The 19,881-nt window shown below is 51.3% G+C and overlaps 1 protein-coding gene across 7 annotated transcripts in view; it reads right to left on the bottom strand.

Annotated features, from left to right (window-relative positions):
- Positions 1–19,881, bottom strand: part of LOC143357369 (protein bric-a-brac 1) — a 280,682-nt gene that overhangs the window by 18,159 nt on the left and 242,642 nt on the right. For all 7 annotated transcript variants that reach the window (XM_076793795.1, XM_076793796.1, XM_076793799.1 and 4 more), the window contains one exon: positions 1,022–1,079. In XM_076793795.1, coding sequence (XP_076649910.1) covers positions 1,022–1,079 — 58 coding nt within the window. The remainder of the gene's footprint in view (positions 1–1,021; positions 1,080–19,881) is intronic.

The following is a 19,881-nucleotide window of genomic DNA, read 5'->3' on the forward strand; positions in this document are numbered from 1 at the left end:
ATATCTGCATGATCTCGGCAGCTCATGACCAGCGCGCGCTAGATCGAACCTTGCTACTTCGAATGAGCCCTTTACCAGCGACAAAATATTCTTATATAAGGACGAAAACCTGAGGCACGTGAAACCATTTTTTCTCGGTAATGTAGTCACTCTACCTTATCGCGGAGTCTTGGCTCTTAAGAAAGGTTAAAAAGGAGAGAAAGACAGGTCTGCAAGTTGAAAGGAATTGAAGGAGAAAAGGGACTTGTGGTCTTGCTTTGCGAATAAACATCAGGATGCAGCTACAGCTCGAGGTAGGACACTCTTTCCGGTCACACTCCGCACAGACGGCTAAACTTTCAGATCGGAATTAGGATCGGGTCTACGGGAAGGCTGCCGTTCTCGAGAATGAGGTAAAGATGAATTCGTGGAAATGCGAATCGGCGCGCGAATGCGTGGGAGTCCGCAGACGAGTCGGCTCCTTGGCCGGGTGGAATCACGAGCACGTTATCGGCGGTGCCATTAACGGCCGACCTTGCTCGGCTGTCTATCTAAATTGCTTTCTATATTAAAGCAACGCGCGTTCGTTCGGGGCTTCGTTATTGCCGGGATAACGGCGAACGCGTGTTCCGCGGCTCGCATCGCTCAACACCTTTTTCCGCTCGGCTCTTCTCGCGCCTCTCCTCTTCCTCTTCTTCGGCTGCCGTCCACGCTCTTCTCGACGCAAGCGTCGCGCCGCGAGTCGTCTCACCGTTTACTCGCCGCCTTTAGCCGTCGCTTTCCTCCCGTTTCTTCTGTCCTCGGTTCGGTCGCTGATCGCTTTATCATCCGCCGGTTGCCCGGTCAGGAAGGGGGAAACAGGTCGACGTTCGTGGCGAACGGAAACACGATCGCGACCCGGCGACGTCGGAATCGCGCGGGAGAATCGCGGGACCCAGAGTTCGGTCGCGTTATTCGTCTGCCGTTCCTGAAATGCGCTGTTGTCGCGGCAGCTGCCGCTGGACAATTAGGTGAACGTAAAGGGGAGCGTCGAACAACTTACCTGCTATACTCGACGTGGAGGCTCCGAGCCAAGCGTGGGATGACTCCAACAACTTGGCCTGCAACAGAAAAGAGAGGAACGTTTAGTGGCTACGCAAAGAGAACGCGTGTCCGTCGTTTCGGTCGTCTAGCTTTCGTCTCGAGAGATCGCCGATGAATCTTCGGCGAGCAGCTTCGCCGTAATAATTGCGTATCCGGTTACGAGAGACGAACGTTGCGTGCGCGGGCGCAAATTAGTTTGAAAGCCTAGGATCGACGCAGCTGGCGCTTCGTTATTTCGAAATATTTTCGGAAGACGTTCGACGCGTGTTTTACTTGGAAAAAGTTCGATTTTTTCACGGTCGCGGCGTTTATCATTCTGGAGGGAACGCTTGTCGTTCGACGGAAGGGTGGCTCTGCAGGGTCGAAAGGGTTAAATCGGAGACGGTCCCTGCCAGGGGGAAGAGCTCGGCCGGAAGATGCTCGACCGTCGGCGGCGGCTCGAGGGCGCACGGTTTCCGGAGAACGGTATACGGAGGCTCGCGCGTCTCTGTCGACAACTTTACTAATATGCGAGGTTTTCCGCGTCTCTAGAAAGGGGTTGCGAGACGCGCCGAAAGCGCAAGACACACGCAAAGTTGGCTCATTTGAAAAGTTTTCGTCCGCGGTCTGACGCGGCTCGCTCGCGATTTCCGCAATACGAAAGGTCCCAGCCTATCCCGAGACTTCTCATATAGCGGATCGTTTTCAGGAGCCCGGCACTCGGCTGACTTTTCAAATTAATTTTTAAGGGCCGAACGGCCCCCTGTCCGGCTCGTTTGATCCACGGCACCACCTCCGATCCTCTATCGGACTCCGAAACACCCCTTCCATTTTTTTTTTGTTTCCCGCGGAATTTCGGCCGCCTCTCCTCGCCGTTTCTCTCCGCGCGTTGCAAACAAAGTTTCGAGTCCGCGGATCTTTTCCCCCCGACGATGCGCGCGCACTGCCCGGAAAACCGGATATGACTATTCCAGGTTCAACGCTGTAACATGGTAGGTCGTTGGTTTTGTCTTAGAAAATCACCGCGACCTTGATTTTCTGCTCAAAAACATTTGTTTTTCGAAATGTTACGTGTCGACGCATGTACTCCTGTAAATACCGATCAAGTTTTGTCGGAAACATTTTTTCGCTGGATTACTGGAACTGGTCTTGACTCCCAAACGCGTCAAAGTGATTTTTGAAATATATATAATTAACTTTTAAACTCGGTGCATAGAACAGAAACTGGATTTTTTCCCGGGTTTTCAGCACACCGTGCTGGGAGCCTCGCCTTGTACGTTTACGAGCGCGTAGATTTCGCGCGACAATAGAAACATGGCGTCGGCGTAAGTGGCAATAATACCGGGCAAGATCTGTAATCGGCGAGAGAATAGGCATAACGTATAGGCAAGGGCCGCGTCTTATACGGCGCGACGCGGAGAGCCGTTGCGGCCGCGATGAATAGACCGCGGGAGAAAAAAATGAATTGCGGAACAAAGGCCGCTCCGGCAACAGAATAGACTCCATTCTGCGAAGAGTTCGAGAATTCGTCGTCCGATGCGGCGCGGCCGTCGCGAAAGAATGCGTCCAGATGGAGCATTCAAGTCAATAATACTTATAATAGTAATTGAAGGTGCGGCCAGCGCGGCGCGCGATGCTCCGCGGCGGAACCTTGAATAAGAAGATAAGGTACCGCGATTGTCCTACGTTCCATCGAGATGACGACGCTTCGTTTATTCGTTCATTCGCATGGCGGTCACGTGCCTCCGACGACGCGCTAGAACAGAGCCGGATATATATATAAGCGAGTATGGCACCGCCGCTTCGTCCACGAATCATGGGACACCTTGCCGTTTTCGAAGAAATCTGGATCGCGTTACGGTTTCGGTTACTTCCTCGCCTTTATGAACCAGTCAGCGCCGTTCCGCGCCTTGTGATCACTAATTAACCCATTTGCATCATAAGGAAATATGAAAAGAACGCCTTTATCACCAAACTTTTTTTAGAATTATATTTGACCGGGGATATTGAGCGTATATGTACGCTAACGATGCAAATTGGTTAACGAGAAATCGCGGATTTCGACAAAAATTGCACAGGCTTGTGGAGCTCGATGTCCCGACATTTAATTCCTCTAGATTTGACATTCTCGCCTAAAATGCGCAATCGAGTCTTAAAACACTATAAAAAGATTCTCTGTCGAAGTTAATTTGCAACCCCGCTCGACCGTCTTGTTGTTTCGGAGTTTGCTTAGAGTGTCCAGGTACGGAGCCCATGAAACTTTTAATCGAAAAACTTGTTGAAAATAATTGATATATTGAAATTTCACGCGGGAACGGAGACATTATCGAGAAGTTCGTCGCTTATTTTTACCTCGCGGTTTCAGCTGACGGTAGAAAATAATATAATCGGCATACTGCTCTGAAACGAAGGCGGAACGGTTAAGCTCCGCTGTTACGTATGTTGTATTACGACGGAAATGATTAACGCGACACTCTCGTCTCGGAAAAGGAAAAAACAGAAATATTTATAACGCGTTTAAGCGACTTTTGCCTCGACTTTGCGGTCGGAGGGAGAGAATGGAAAGGCGCAACGGAACAACTGCGGTTACCTTGAAAATCGACTAGACGGCGAGCGATCGGCCCGTAGCCGCATTATGGCGTTGTAAATTATTTAGACATCTTATCGTATCGAGGCAAGGAAAGCTGCACGCGCGGCGCGGGAAAACCGCAGGACGAGTGCGACCGGCGTGCATCGGTGCACCGAGGCGCGCACGACAGGGAAATCGAGTTTGCCGGTGCCCGCGTGCGCTCGTACCGATCCTCGGCATCGGCATCGGCATCGGCACGAGTTCATTGTGCGCATACACACAGCCACACACACGCCGCATCCTGTCATGCGTGCATTTTTCATTGTCTCGTGTCTCAGTCCGTCTGTCGCTAGCTGCGCCTCGAAGAATGCACGTCCCCCGGTGCACGCGACACCGCTCTATCGCGGCATTAACGAGGAAATTGCTCTTCGCATTCTTTCGATTTCTTTCCTGCCCTGCTCGTTATCCGGCTGGGAAACGGTCAATTCAAGAATACTATCGTTATCGAGTGCTCACGCGACTTTCCACTGATGCTTGACCTTTGCTCCCAACGCAGAAAGAGCTTTACAGTCTTTTGCGTTCTAATATATCTAGTCGCAGTTGAGAAGCAGATTTCCCGCGAAAGGGTGCGCAGGCAAACACGTAGAACGATCTGAAGATCGCGCATCTGAAATGAGAGCGCGAGGTGCATAAGATGCTCTCTGTTCGTTGCATAACCGTGTGCAGGGTTGCATCTCCACCTAGGGGAGGTTCACCCGACCCCCTGGCCGATCCGTATCGGCAGAGCTCGTAACGGCTCGAAACAGACGAAATATCGTCCCTATTTAGAACCGAAGTTTCGATGTTTTACATTAGAAGACGACACGGAAGTTTGATGGGAGGCCATTTTTCGGAGGAGTTCGGAACGTTAAACGTTACAAATGGTTCCGCGCCGGTAACAAATGGCCCCCGCGGAAAGTTCGGTCGTGTCTGCCGCTAAGTAGCGGTTTCCGAATCTTGTCGTTTTTCCGCGGGCGGGAGGGACGACGACGGTCGGGCCCGGGCGAAAAACCCCCGGAGAAACTTTGCTCCGCGAAAGTTGGCTCTCTCGGTGGTTGCGCGAGGAAACGCGAGAAGAATGTCGCGAGGTAATCCTGGGAGGCGAGACACCCGCTATTTTTCACGGGTTCAAGAACTGTTTCCCGGACACGCGCGCGGTTCTCCCTTGATAACGCTGGGAGCCGATGCTGGAAACGAGAAACGAGAAACGAGAAACGAGAAACGGGACCGCGAGAAACGACGACAGACGGATAGCCTCGGATACGGCAGGGCGGCGATAAACAAAAGTCGGGATAGACGCGGACGTAGCGAGATGTCGGCTGGCCTAATTAAGAAGGGCTTCGAATTCACGGTTTCCCGGCCGTTCTCACGGGGAAAATCCCGTGAACCTTCTGCCGAGGAGAATTTACGAGGCAGTCGTCTATCGTTGCTAATTCCTGCAAATATTTGCCGGGCAAGGATATAGGCGTGGGCGGAACGAGTAGGCGTCGGACGCGCGCGCGGGGAGGAGGTTAAACGAAGGAGAAAGAGAGCGAGAGAGAGAGAGAGGATGTATGCACGGGGATTTGCGTGAACGCGACGGGACGAGGACGAGGACGAGGACGAGAACGAGGACGAGGACGGGGACAAGGACGAACGCTAGTCGACGAGCAGGCTCGTTCTCTCCTTCACCGGTGCCACAGACGCCCCACCGACGCCCCACCGACGCCGCCGTCGACGTCGTCGAGGCTCCCGTCGACCGGCTGGAGTTTCACGCGGCAGAATGCACCGCGCCACGGCAAATTTCTAATCAGATTAGCGCGGATTAGCAAAGTTCGTTTGTTCTAATGAAATTCGTCTAAATTAACGTCGGAAGAGGGAGCGCCGTCGGAGGAGGAGCACCGAGATCGAGAGCAACGGGCGCGCGCGCGGTGCGGAGATCCAAGGGGAAACAAGAGCGGCCGGAAGCGAGCGCGAGAACCGGCGAAGAAGCTGGACCGTTCGCACCTTTTCCCTTCGGCTTTCGAAGGGAGGGCCCAACCCGAAACGAATCTCCGAGCCTCCGTGTCATCCGTCTCTTTCACGGATCGAGATCATCTTGTCTCTTCGAGCAACCGCCCCAAGGAAAATTGCGGGCCTCTGCCGGAGGCCACGTGCTTCGATGCCGGTTTCGTGCGAGTCCTCGATTCTACGCTCAGCATCTCCGGATCGAATGTCCGGCTTTTGATTTTTTATGGAAAGTGAAACGGTGATTTTTGAGTCTGACTTTATGGCCGTTATACCAGGAGGAAATCACTCGAATTCTTATTGTTCCCAATGCACTGCTACTTACGGCTGGGAACTGGCCAAACAACCCCGTCGGAAGGGATTGATCGCACCTGAAGAAGATTAGTGACTGATTTTATGTGGGAAGTTTAGAATTTTCCAAGCAGTTTGAACTTTCTGCTTTGTTATATGTACACGGTTGCGCTGTTTGTTGGCAAATGGATTGTTCGATCCGTTTGTCACACAAGCGACTCTATGAAATTTTGTGGGGACAAACGGGCTCCCCCTTTCAGTCAACTGGGGGAACCCCTCGATCAATTTTTCACACGTTCGCTAAAGCGGCACAGATTCCAAAATCCTGCAGTTTACTCCAAAATAGTGAAATCAACCCTTACCACTCGAATGGCGACTGTAAGGCACCATTTTTGTATGTATAATCGCACTATTCTTGTAAGTATAACATGAAAAAATATATATACAAGGAAAATATTCTAGATCGGAAGAAATGTTTCGTTTTAAAATAGCTTCGAGTGCAAAGGGTTAGCTTTCTCCACTCATTTTCTTCTAAACAGTTTCAACACTCCACGAAACAGGAATCTATCGTTTACTAAGACATTTTAAAAACAAAGCTGAGAAGCAAAGAATAGCTGCTGGCGAGCGTGTTGAGAATCGCGGTTCTAGTGCGTTTAAGCTTTCGTTTCAAGGGTCCGAGTCGCCGCTGTAGCCGAGCGGAGGAGCCCTAACAGGCTGTTGAACTGTGCGATAATTAATGCGATCCTCTCCCGAACTTGCTAAAACCCATAGTGGCGGCGGCGGCGCGCGCGCGTGCTTGGTGTCAAAGGTGCGAGAGTGCGTAACCTTCGAATTCCAGGAGATCGAAAACAGAAAACAGTGGAGAGGTCCGCGCGATGAAGCTATTGTCCAGCGGCGAGCGAGTGTGGCCGTGGCCTACACGCGGCGTCGGAGGAGCAGCGCTGCCTCGAGAGGAAGAGGAATTCGGAGCACGTGCTCGGCTAATTGTCGGAGAGACGCGAGAGCGGCTCGCGCAAAAACATGGAACACGCGGGCGGCGAATCTGCGCGCACACACGGAAACGGGAGCGGGAATGGGAATGGGAACTGGGAACGGGAAACGGGAAACGGGAAACGGGAAACGCGAAACGGGAAACGGGACACAGCGGTGTTCGAGGACACGCGATCCTCTCCTCGTGCAACGCACGCACGCGCTGATATTTTATTCACCGATATCGCGCTCCAACTATTCCGCCGATAGTCGACCAGTTGCCGCGCTTAACTTTCCCTCCTCGTCCTGTCGCTCGGAATTTCGCTCGGACTCTCGCTTCTCCTGTCACCGGCCGCGCGCAAACGAATACGAACGACGCGACGCGTGTTTTATTCATCGGTACACACGGGACGCGACGAAAACATCGCGATCGACCTGTGCAGGGTCGAATTTCGAGGGGACACGATCGAAATCTATCGGCGGGAAAATTTCATCGAGCGGATCTCCGTCTCGATCTCGAACGGGCGCGACCACCGGAAAAGACCGCCCCGGAAGAAGGTACACACGCGACGCTCGGGCAGGAGCATCGAATTATTTACAATTTACAGAGGTAATCGGGCCGAGTATGTTGATGCGGCGAGCAGGAGAACGCAGGAGGCGAGGCGGGCGCCGTTGACGCATTGACTCGTCATTATCGCTTAACGAATCGTCCGGTTCCGATTGGAACTACCACGGTTTTTAGCGAGAGAGAGAGAGAGAGAGAGAGAGAGAGAGAGAGAGAGAGAGAGAGAGCGGGTTTATTTGTGTACCGCCCGTGGCTGTCGTCGTTCGACGAGCAACCGTTCCCCTCTCTCGCTCCACCGTTTCACCCGTTTTCACGAGTCTCTCGCGCTCTTTGCCGGTCACTGCTTTTTCGTCGTTCCGTTTTATTTCGAGCGGGACTCTACAGGTAGTCACGTACGGGGCACGCTCGATGGAAACGACCGTCCAGATAAATCCTCCTCTCGAATAGTCGCGTGGAAGCGACGAAATATGTTGGCTTCCAGCGAAACGCGGCCCGTCCCGTCCCAGCCCATCCCATCCCATCGCATCGCATCGCGACCCATCCCCCTATCCCCATCCCCATTCTCGTCCGCATCCCCATCCCATCGTATGGCCATCCCGCGTCCCATCGCGTACCACCGCTCGAATTTAACGCGAACTTTCTCCAAAGCGTTTAGTGTCGCGTATCCGATCTCGTTCGCGATTCGACTTACTCGATGCTCGACAGCGATCGAGCCGTGCGCTTTTATCGCGTCGGTTTTTAAATCGATCCCGCCAACGGTCCACGAACCGGGCGACCCGTTTCCGCGCTGATCCACCCGCGATATCCACCGCAGAAAACTATTGTCGGCCATCGAATTCTCGATCGCGACGATCGTTCCACCGGCGGAAGAAAAGCACGGAGAAATGGTTATTCTCTATCGAGCTTGTTAAGACTGTCCAAGTAGACGAAGGGGTCACTGATTCTTGCGATTGATGCCGATTGAATAAAACTTCCGTAGGGATTTTAAGTGAACGGGGGGATTTAGTTCTGTCGAAGACGAAAGTAAAAAACAAGAATATTTAATGACAGAGTAGAAATAAAGAAAGAAAGAAAATTATATATGTGTAAAGAAATGGCATTTCTTTAATTCAAATTTTACCGCGCTTCGCGCGTTGTGAACCATAGGGACGGATAGAAAGAGATAGAGGAGAGAGATAGAAGACTACGCGATAGAGCACGTGTTCATAAAGTAAGACAGTTAGAAAAGTGTGAATAAAGAAGTCAGATATAGAATAAACTTCAATTGTCGTTTCTTTGTTTACAGGGAAACAAATTCTAGTTTATTGTGAAAATCCTGTTCAATAGTGTTGAGGGGGGAAGAAATATATTTAAACGGAGGAAGCCGTTTTCGGAGGTGTCTACGAGACGAGCGCACAGTTAGAACTAATCTAAACTTCATACCTGAAGTGAGGACGACCTTCAATAAAATAACGGGGAATCGGGTATTTCCCAATAACCATAGGATGTGGGGTTTTCCACAGGGTACGGTAAAAGGCCTAACGTTTTACTTTAACAAATAGATAATTGTCTTATATATATTGATAAACTCGCTCGCTTGCTATTTAAACTTGAACTCGACCTCTCACACGGCTCCTCGCGCTCTCACGACTCATAACGTTCTGTCCTGCGTCTCCATCCCCGAGAACGATCTCCACACGCACACACTCATTCGTACCGATAACACGGACACGCACTCCTTACGATCTACAGTTCGTAGGATCCTCGAGACAAGGATCACACACTTCGGTAACAAACTCGGTCAAAGATGCGTTTGCCAACGGTACGAGTAGTCGTCGATCAGTTTTCGCATGGTCGAAGGGTATTATCATCGGCTGGAGGAAGGTCTCTCCCATCGATAGAATGTCAGGAAGGATAAAATACTCTTTGACCCCACGGAGTTCAAAGTAATCGATCCCCCACCTACACACGCCCCGACCCGCCGACGAGGGAAAGAAACGTCACCGAGTACACGGTATATTTGCGTTCGATCGGCACTCTCCTCCTCTCACGGCGAGCTTCTTCCGGCGTTCCCGACCGAGCGCCAAAGATAACGACCGCGAGCAACCCTACGCCCGCTGTAAATACGTTTCCCGTGTATATTATTCCAGCCAAGTTGAGTGGCCTCTCGATCGCGCGAACCCGCGAATCGCGGTTTTGCGACTCGCGATTCGAATCGAGGGGGAACACGGAACATTCAGCGCGCCGGTTGCCGCAAACTGCCCATGCGGCTTTCCTTTCCTTTCCTTTCCTTTGCTCGCAGGAAAGAACCCGAGAAGACTGCAACGAAACGGGACGCTGGATAATACTGTTAGGGGTGTGCGAGAACCCGAAATATCGGGTCGGGTCGGGAACAGGACATTTTCTCGGGTTCGAGACGGGTACCCCAAAATTTCGAGATTCTAAAAGTGTCGGGATTCCCGAAAGGGCAGGGAAACCCGAAGAATTCGGGATTCTCGTATTTATTAGGATTCTCGAAATAATCGGGATTCTCTAGAGGGAAATCGAAATTTTCGGGAAACCCGATTCTTTCGGGAATTTCGAAATTTTCGGAAACCCGACTCGTCCCGACCATCGGGTTCCCGATATTTCGGGTTCTCGCACAGAGTCCCGAAAGAGCCGGGATTCCCGAAAAAGTCGGGATTCTCGAAATAATCGGGATCCCCTAAAGGGAAATCGAAATTTTCGGGAAACCCGATTCTATGGGGAATCTCGAAATTTTCTGGAAACCCGATTCTATGGGGAATCTCGAAATTTTCGGGAAACCCGATTCTTCCGGGAATCTCGAAATTTTCGGAAACCCGACCCGACCTCTTCCCGACTCGCCCCGATCATCGGGATCCCGATATTTTGGGTTCTCGCACAGGGTCCCGAAAGAGCCGGGATTCCCTAAAGGGAAATCGAAATTTTCTGGAAACCCGATTCTTCCGGGAATCTCGAAATTTTCGGAAACCCGACCCGACCTCTTCCCGACTCGCCCCGACCACCGGATTCCCGATATTTCGGGTTCTCGCACACCCCCAAAATACAGTGTTATCGCTCCCACAGTCGCAGTTCTATCATCGAGATTAGAAGATTCCAATTAACATTCCGCAATTTTTCCGACAGAAACAAAATTCTGAAACAGTAAAACGGTGAAAAAGTTTCTCGCAATCGGTGCAGAAGATTATCATTTCGCACAAATATTCGCAGTCTAAGAGTACTATTGTCTATTCTGCATTACCACCTCACAATTATTGAGATTAAAATATCTGTGGCCGATATTTGTATAACTTGTGGCTGACACTTGACGGTTGATTGAAACGGTTCGATGCTCGGGTGATCGTAACGTTAAAAATGAGAATAGAAGTCGGCACGACCCACGGGCGGGTCAGCGGTTCCGACAAAAGTGTAGCTCGCGACCCGCCACGGTTCGGTGTCGGGTCACCGGGGTTGAAGTTGTTAAGAATAGAGCTCGAGAGCTCGATTGAACACGGACGGAGGGGTTGTACGGCGTTGCTCCCTGGCAGGAAGACGAGGCCTCCGAGATTATAGATGCAGCGAGGCCGGAGTGATCTATCGGAGCGATAGATCGTTCTCAAGCTTTAATATATAAGGAATGGATTATCCGTTGAATAATGTGCCGGGTGGTGGGTACTAAGCCGCAAGCAACGTTGGTGGTCGCCGGATTCGAACTCGAACGCGAACGCGAGCGCGAGCTCACGCACACGCGCGAGAGTCTGCTCACGGGTGCGTGCACGCGTACAGGCGTGCACGCGTTCAGCCACGCGTGTCCCGGCTAGGCTCTCTTTGGCCGGATCGGGGTGTGTTCGCCGCTGCGTTAGGAATAGGGATAGAAACGTGTGCGGCCGCCGCGCCGCTCCGCTCCGCTCCTCTCCGCTCCGAGCCGCGCTGCTCCGATGGGAAGGGAAATGTGGAGTAGAGTGGAGTAGAATGCCGAAGAGAGGATAGAGGAGAGATGAGAGAGGAGAGAGCGCGGGCACAGAGAGACGGAGAGAGGCGAGAGGAGCGGGAGCGGGAGCGAGAGAGGGAAGACGGCAGGCAGCTCGAACTGGCCAGAGAACGGAGTTAGCGCGATGTTGGCTCGCGCGTATGTAGATAGAGTACTGAACTATGTATTAGAGTCGTGTACCTTCCGCATAGATATACCGAGGTTTGTACAGTACAAGCTTTGCCATTGGCGGAGCCCTAGCCGGTCTGAAATCCTGTACAACGGGTGCTCGCGAAATCCAGAATCACCGGCGACACCCAAACGATACTTTACGATCCCCTCGGCCGTGCTCGCTTAGCCCGACTACTATACGCTATCGAGGATTAACCGTGCTCCGTTTCGCGTACGTCGCCGCTCGTAAATTTCGCAAATTTTCTTCGTCCACCTTCCGCCGGAACCTAACGCAAAAAGCCACCTCCGTTCGCACTCATCTTCGACGCCCTATCCGGGATACACATTCCGATGGAACAGAAGAATTTTCGAGACCTTCACTTTGTCGCGAAAGCTCGACTACAAGTATTGCTCGATCGGTTTAGCATTTGTAATCCTCGCATGCTTCGTCTCGCTATTAGCGTGTTTTATAATACTGTGTGTCCCGACAAAGGGCTGAACGGGTGCGATTGACGTGTTCCCTCAGCCACAGTGAACCGATCTCCCGTGGAGCTGGCGACCTAATCCCGATACGGAGAAACGGCGAAGAAAAGCGAAGGGTTCTCGTAAACCGAGTGTGCACAGGAGAAAAACAGGCCGGCGAGCACTGCGCGAAACAAGAGGGAACAAAGACGACCGGGCGCGATAGAAAGACCGTGGCGGATAGAAAGGAGAGAAGAGAGAAGAGAAGGAGACTGAAAAAGAAAAAAAAAAAGAGAAACCGACGCAAAGAGGACCGCGCGCGCGGTCTCGGTAACGCGAGCGTGACTCGCCGACGATCATGCTCCGAAAGATGCTCAAAAAGCAGAACAATCTTTTTAAAGCGGGAGTCGAGGGGGAGAACCCGTCGCCGAGCGGCCGAAAGAAAAGAAGGAACGCGAGCCGCTTCCGCGCTCGGCTCCGACTCGACTCGAGGCAAGGCGAGGCGGATCGGAGCCGGGACGCGGAGAGAATCGGGCCGCTGTAGACGTTGTACACGGCCCCAACGGTAATTAAGATAAATAAGAGAGAGAATCGAAGGCACAATGGAAGGTTACGCTCGCAACGCAAAGAAAACAAAGACGACAAAGAAAAAATTCTACCGGCCGATCCCGTGTGCAAGGAGAAAGCCGGGGAACCGCTCGAGAACCACGGGAAAGCAGCGGGGGAGGAAAGAAAGGAACGTGGAAAGAAAGAAGGGAAGAAACGAGAAGGAGCGAGGGAGAGAGAGAGAGAGAGAGAGAACTGTGGCGGCTACGGGCACGGCGCGAACGGCCGTAAACTTTAAATTTACGAAGTGATATACACGCCAAACATCCGGTAGATATTTAAACCCCGGTTTCACTAAACTCAACAATAACGTTCGCCGCTATTTCGGGGGCTAGCCCGTGATTCCCGCTCGTTCCCGGCGAGCCGTGTCATAACCGTTTAATACGATTCGAATCGGATGGTCGAACGGAAAACGGTTGACTAGAACGAAACCGTTTCCCCGTTTTCTATAAAGGTAACTCTATAACGGCCCGACTATTACTCGATTCGTTGCTGCTGTCGACCGGGCCGGTCTTTTGTCTTTTACAGGCGCGCGCGCGCGCGCGGACTTGCGTTCGATATACCCATATTCCCATCTACAAGAGAGATGCGCGCTCGAGACATGATCGCGGACACGCGTCCCACTCGGACCGCGTTAATTCGTGAACAGCCAGAAATCGCGCGAAGAGTCCCGATCGGTAAAGCAGAACGATTCCTGGATCACGACGGAAGCTGACCGAAAGCTCCGGGAATCCCATTGTTCGTCGAACGATCAATTTTCCGCGAGAATACGATATCGATGTCCGATGAAACGAACAGAAGAGGGTAGCTTTTGCTCCTTTGAGCTCCCCAGCCCGTCGTCTTTCCTTCCACCCATCCCCCAACCCCCATTCTTCTTCTTCTTCTGCTTCGTCTTCTTATTTCTCCTTCGTTTTCTTCTTCTGTTTCTGATTCCCGTCAGGTGATCGAGAGACGAAAGGTTCGTGCTAATGTATTTCGTTCGAATTTTTCTACCCCCCGGGTCAGTCGATGTATTATTAGTCAGCGACCGGGTCACAGACGAAACCTTTTATTTATTTAAACGATTACATCGCAGCAACGTCGGTTTTATAAAGCGGCCGCCTTCTTCGCCCGGTCGCGGGCGCATCTCACGAAGCTCGACTGTTCGCGGCATGAATTATGCACGCCGATCGGAAGAATAATACTCGGATTGATAACGTATCGAAGGCGGCCGGACGCGTTACTCGTCGCTCATCAAAATTGTACGACGAACGCCACGCGATTTCTATAACCGCGTCCCAACCACGTACACACACAGCCATACGCACGCCCGGGCATACACACACGATTCTATGTACGTGTACGTCATTCGGCAACCGATCGAAACGCCTTTCCGCGGCTCGTCGGGACACGTGATTCTTTAATTTCTTCTCGACGAGGATCCGTCGCCGGTTTTCGTCGGATTAACGCCGCACCGTTGCAAAATTCCCTTCGCCCGAACCGATCGATTCTTGGAAACGTGTGCGCACGTGTGTGTGTAATATTTTTGAGGCGACCGATCACGATCCCCTTGAATTTTGAACGTCTCGTAACCGGTGACCGTGTAGCAAAGACGAACGGTCACCGTTGCTACCATTTGCTTCGGACTTCGCGAATAAATGCAACGTATTCTCTTTGTGGTATGCGCAAACGCTTTTCTAAAATAATAATAGCGATACAAGAGGTATTCGGTTTTTCATGAAAAGTTGTTGCATTCTTTTGGTCATGTACTTGGGTAAAAATGTAAGGAAAAATAAGAAGCTATAAAATATCGCAGGGGAATGTCAAGCGGTATTTTTTTAATTGTTTGCAGGATATATGCGAATGAGATTAACCCTCAACTGTTCAGAAGTATTTCAAGATTGTTTTTCACTGATCTCGAGCTAATTTCCATAAGAAATGAAACGATGTACAGGGTGTATGAAAAGTAATGGTCATCCGTCCTAGGGGTGAATCTACCATTTGTCAAAGAAACTTACCGCAAAATTGTTAGTAACAAAGAAAATGGTCGTTACCCGTTTCGTTACATCTTCTATGCATCGAGAAAAGAAAAAGTTTGAAAGGAACCATGTGTCGCAAACAAATTGATATATAAGCTGTTAAAGTTTTCGCAAAATTTGATATGTAGAATCCTAGAAGTCCTTATAAATACTAATACTAGATAAATACTAATCCTAGATAAATACTGATCCTACATTATAAAATACTAATGTAGAGTACGCTTACAAATTTTTCTGAATCTTCCGTTCCGCCGTATCCCCGGAACACTATTATTGACTCACGCGAACACGTCCGAATTGGTCCACACAATCACTAAACTCTGCACAACACACTTGACGAAATCGTGACAGCGAACAAGAAGAAGTTGCTCCGACCACGACCAAAACAATACTGCGATTTTGGCCGCTTCGCTCGCACGTGTGACGGTCAGGTTACACTAGGCAGGTTAGACGCCGAGGGTCTATAAACAATAGATACGAAAACAGGGAGTTCCGGGAAACCGGGTCGGCAATTCAGCCGACAGAATTTGTTTACCTTGTTTTCATATCTAGTGTTTATAGGCCCTCGGCGTCTGACCTGCCTAGTATACCCTGACCCTAAACACATCCGTGGCAGCGAGGCGATTATAATCGCAGTATTATTTTGATCGTGGTCGGAGCAACTTCTTCTCGTTCGCTGTCGCGATTTCGTAAACTGTGTTGTGTAGTGTTTAGTGATTGTGTGGAAGTGTGGTGTTTCGTGCTTCGAAAATAGGCTCCGGAAGACAGGCACAATTATTCCGGTTCGCATGAGTTCGAGAATAGCGTGCTGTGGATCCGACGGAGGAGCAGATCATTCTGAGAAATTTGTAAGTGCACTATACATTAGTATTTTATATCGTAGGATTAGTATTCGCGTGTTGGACACAAGGTTTTCTTTCATAATTTGCAACCTCAAACTTATGATCCGAATGGGCAGGGTGACAATGATTAGGCGCGAGCCTAGCGACGAATGTCCCTTCAAATTTCGTTTGTCTCTCGAGGCACGCACGCGATTATGTTCCGTCTCCTCGACACGGTCGGGTGGACTGTAGTAGTAGGCTTTTGTCTATACGTGTAACTCTACACGATCAAATTTTGCGAAAACTTTAACAGCTTGTGTCTCAATTTGTTTGCGACGTATGGTGCCTTTCGAACTTTTTCTTTTCTCGATGTACAGAAGGCGTAGATGTAAGGGAAAACTTTAACAACAATTTTGCGGCAAGTTTGGCAAATGTCCACCGATCCGGAGGTGTGGGCTCACCCCTAGGACCATTACCTTTTAAACACCCTGTACGAAAGACTTTTACATAAAGTAGAAATATTGAAAAAAAAAATCACGTAAGATCGCGAGTCGCAGGAGCGTCGCGTGTCGCTTTGGTTGTCGAGGGGCGCATTCGCGGGCAATTAACGAGCCGGATTCTAATTCGAGCCGATTAAAAGCACGACGTCCCGGCAATATCGTTCGAGCGATTTAATTTAATGCTGGGCGCCGACTCGATTGAATCCAAATCGATTCCGGCGCGATTCGATTGGATTAATTCGGCCGATTAATTCGACAAAAACTAATTCGACGCTCGTCGGTCTCATCCGAATTATTCTAACCTCGTTCTCGAGGCGAGTTTCCGTCTGTCGTCACGGTCGTTGTCGTTTCCGCCTCTCTCGGCCTTTTCCATCGATTGCGCTCTACGCTCGGCGCGGCGCGGCACGGCTCGGCTCGGCTCGGCGCGGCGCGATCTTCTCGTCGCGATAGCCCTTTCCACCCTGTTTGAACCGGGCGAAAATGATCAGGCTCTTCGAGTACGAATCGAGCGGGTGTCGAGTGCGCCCGGTACGGCACGGTTTTTAAAAACTTTCGGGCTTATCGGTCGCGAACGGTATTTCCCTATTTTTTCCCTCCCCCCCCCCCGCCGTATTTTTGTTGTTGTTGATGTTTAACGACACCCGGTCGCGGGTCCCCGCATCCGAGACGATTTATCTTTCACGAAACACGTCGTTTCATTATTAATTTCGGCGAGACGGACGGGCTGCTGTGCTCTCGGGCTTTCGCCGCTCGGATCAGTTCCGGAGGTCCGAGGAGAGGCGGAGAAGGTGACGGAACGGTGATGGACCGGTGAAAAAAGGGGGAGCAGGGCAAGGGGCAAGGGGCAAGGGGCAGAAGGAAGGAAGGCAGGCGCGAGGGGAGGAATTCGAAATTTTAAAATCGTCGGGCGAGGACGTTGCCCCCCGACGAACCGGCGCACACGTAGCACACCTCCGCGCACTGTCCCACACCTACACACACATATACATATTTTTTTTAACGGAATGGGTACTACGATTAAAGAGTCGGAGAACAAAAGTCACCGCGGAGGCAACGTAATTCCATCCTTATGAATGTTCTATGCTTCCCTTGCCTCGTGTCCGACCGTCATATTCCACGGCTCTAGCGTTCCGCGAGAGAACGATCGATCTTGAATTCTATAAGCTCGTATAATTACCCGTCTTTTTTCGAATTCTCTTACGAGCGAACGATCCGCTCCGCTCCGCACCGCTCCGCGCCGCGTAGAGCCGTGTAACACGAGTCTGCCGAACGATTTTCGCTCGATCGCACGTAAAAGGACGCGAAAGAGCACCGAGGGGAGGGACAGGGTGGCAAGAGCGGAAACACGCGCCCCGGTCAAGGGGGGAATGCGTTCGCTTCGGAAAAACGACCCTCGATGGCTCGAAACAAAAAAGGCGAGACCGCCGGTACATGGAGCGTTTTCACGAATTCCGGAACTTTGATCGTCGATTAGACGGCGGCACAACGCTCCGCCGCGAGAACTACGGAAATACGCTCCCGGGACGACGCGACACAGCCTACCGCAAACAGGTAATCGCACGCGTACCCTACTACCGTGCTCGACGCGACAAATTTTCAATCCCTCTCTTATAGAAAACTTATCAAATTCTTTGCAAATAATTGATCACTTATGGGTACCCCTAATATAAAGATGCTTTCACGATCGATGATTCAATAAATATCTTTAGTGGAGCACGCATTGCAATAAGAACTGCGCAAAGTCTAAATAAATTAAATCTTGCCATTTTCATAAAGCAAAACATGTACCTGTTAGATTTATAGTTCGGTATGTATAGTGTACACGCACGAAGTCGAACACGTCACACGTCGTTTAGCCCTTTGCACTCGGCGCTATCTTCATTCTAAAACTAAATTTTTCTTCCGTCTTAGAATATTTTCATTTTACTCATACGAAACTGATCCGATTTCCAAATATAATACTTAAATGTTCAGTAATCTATTGAATACAAATTTTCTTAATTTCTTTGAAATAATGTCACAACAATTTCTAGTGGTGCTTCAGAGTCACCACTCGAGTGCTAAGGGTTAATAGGTATTCGCGATCACGGTGAACGGTGTCGGTCGGCCAAACAAAAGTCCGGATCGAGGGGACCGAATTGTCTTCGGTTTCCGGCAGGGGAAGGGCACGTAAGATGCACAGGTACATGGTACACACGCGAGGCACGTGTGAAAAGGCGTCGACCGCGGCGACCACACTCGTAACGATGCTCTCACGCAAAAAATCCAGATAGATACCTAGGCGTTTGTCGGCGCGTAAAAAGGTGTAGGGTCTCGTCGAGGGCCTCGGCGAGGGGGGGGGGGGGGGGGGGGGGGGGGGAAGGGGGCGACCGGGTACGGGCGGGTCGATCGACGGGGGCCATTCGATTCGATTTGTGCGGTCGGGAGGCGAATTCGTCGTGCGGTCCGCGTGCATTGCGATCGATCCGGCCGCGCGAGAACCGCGCTCCTTTTCTCGAATGGATGGCATCGAGTGCCCTTCGAGAACGGTCGGAACGCCGGCGCCGCTGGAGCGGGATAAGCGAATCGCGATTGAATACCGTGTCAGTGATGCGGCACCGATTAGTGTCACCGAGGAACGACAACGCGCCCCGGGAAAAATCCTCCTCTCCCTTTTCGCTCCCCAAGGGTTCGAGAGTTAATCGCGTTATTTCCGATCACTTCGCGCGATCCGCAGGAGGAAAAAGAAAAAGGAAAAAAGAAAAAACACCGACGAGCCACCATCGCTGCTCCTTTGCTCCGCTTTGCTCCGCTTCTTCTCCGCTTTACCGTTCCCAGTCCAGGCCGCGGGACAGAACGATATTCCGCGGACGGAATGCGTCGGATTTTTAATCCACGACACTTTCCCGCCAGATTTTCTTCGCGATTCGACTTGTAATATTAAAAGGATACGAAAGAGAAAGAGAGAGAGAGAGAGAGAGACAGAGAGGAATCTTGGAAAAGGAAGAAGAGGTTCGCAACAGGGTGAAAAGATAACGGGCGGAGCGTGCGGCCGGTTAGTCGGGTACATAGTCGGGAGTGCAGGAGCCCGCGGAAGAGTAGTCGGGCCGGATTCGGACAGCGAAACGGTTTCGATCGACTTAGCGGTTAGAGGATAGGCTCGAGCATTATTCGTACGTGCCTGTGCCTCGGTTACGCGGGCTATCGATTCCTTGGTCGCTCGCCGGGGGTAGTAACGTTTCCCCTCGAAACACAAACACAGGGCCTCGCATGCATGCGCGATGCAACCCCATGGTATGCATTCGATACGCACGTAGGTACCTACCAAGAGGAAAGAGGTCCCTGCATCGCGCGATCGATGTTTGATTGCACTTTGTATCGCGTTTCTCTCTCTCTCTCTCTCTCTCTCTCCCTCTCTGCTCGCCCTCTCTCGCTCCGTCTCCGTCTCTCTTGCTCACTCTCTCTCTCTCTCTCTCTCTCTCTCTCGTGCCGCTCGCTATTCTCCGCTCTGTGTTCCTTCCCCTCCATCTCTCCGTCGAGTTTCTTCGATTTCTTGGAAGCCAGCCCGTTCGTCTCGTGGCTTCGGCCCGCGGACGTCTCGTTAACCGAGTTCCGGCGCGACTCGGGCTTCCAGCCTCGCGTTCAACGACACGCCCATCGCGCCCACGATTCCTGCTACCTTGTAACAATCGAGCCTGACCCTAAACGATCGACCGAAGCTTGCCAGAAGTTCGACTCCAAGCGATCGTAAAACGACCAGCGTGAAAGGCGCCACGCGTCGAGACAACGGTCGGATACGTGTGCGTCGCTCGGATGAAATAACCGTTCTTAATCGAACAAATCGAGAAATCCATAAAATTCAAGATCGGTCAAATTTGTTTTCGCATCGACCGAAGCGGGCGCTCCGTACGATAC

The sequence above is a fragment of the Halictus rubicundus genome, chromosome 9, assembly GCF_050948215.1.
Source record: "Halictus rubicundus isolate RS-2024b chromosome 9, iyHalRubi1_principal, whole genome shotgun sequence".
Taxonomy (NCBI): Eukaryota; Metazoa; Arthropoda; class Insecta; order Hymenoptera; family Halictidae; genus Halictus; species Halictus rubicundus.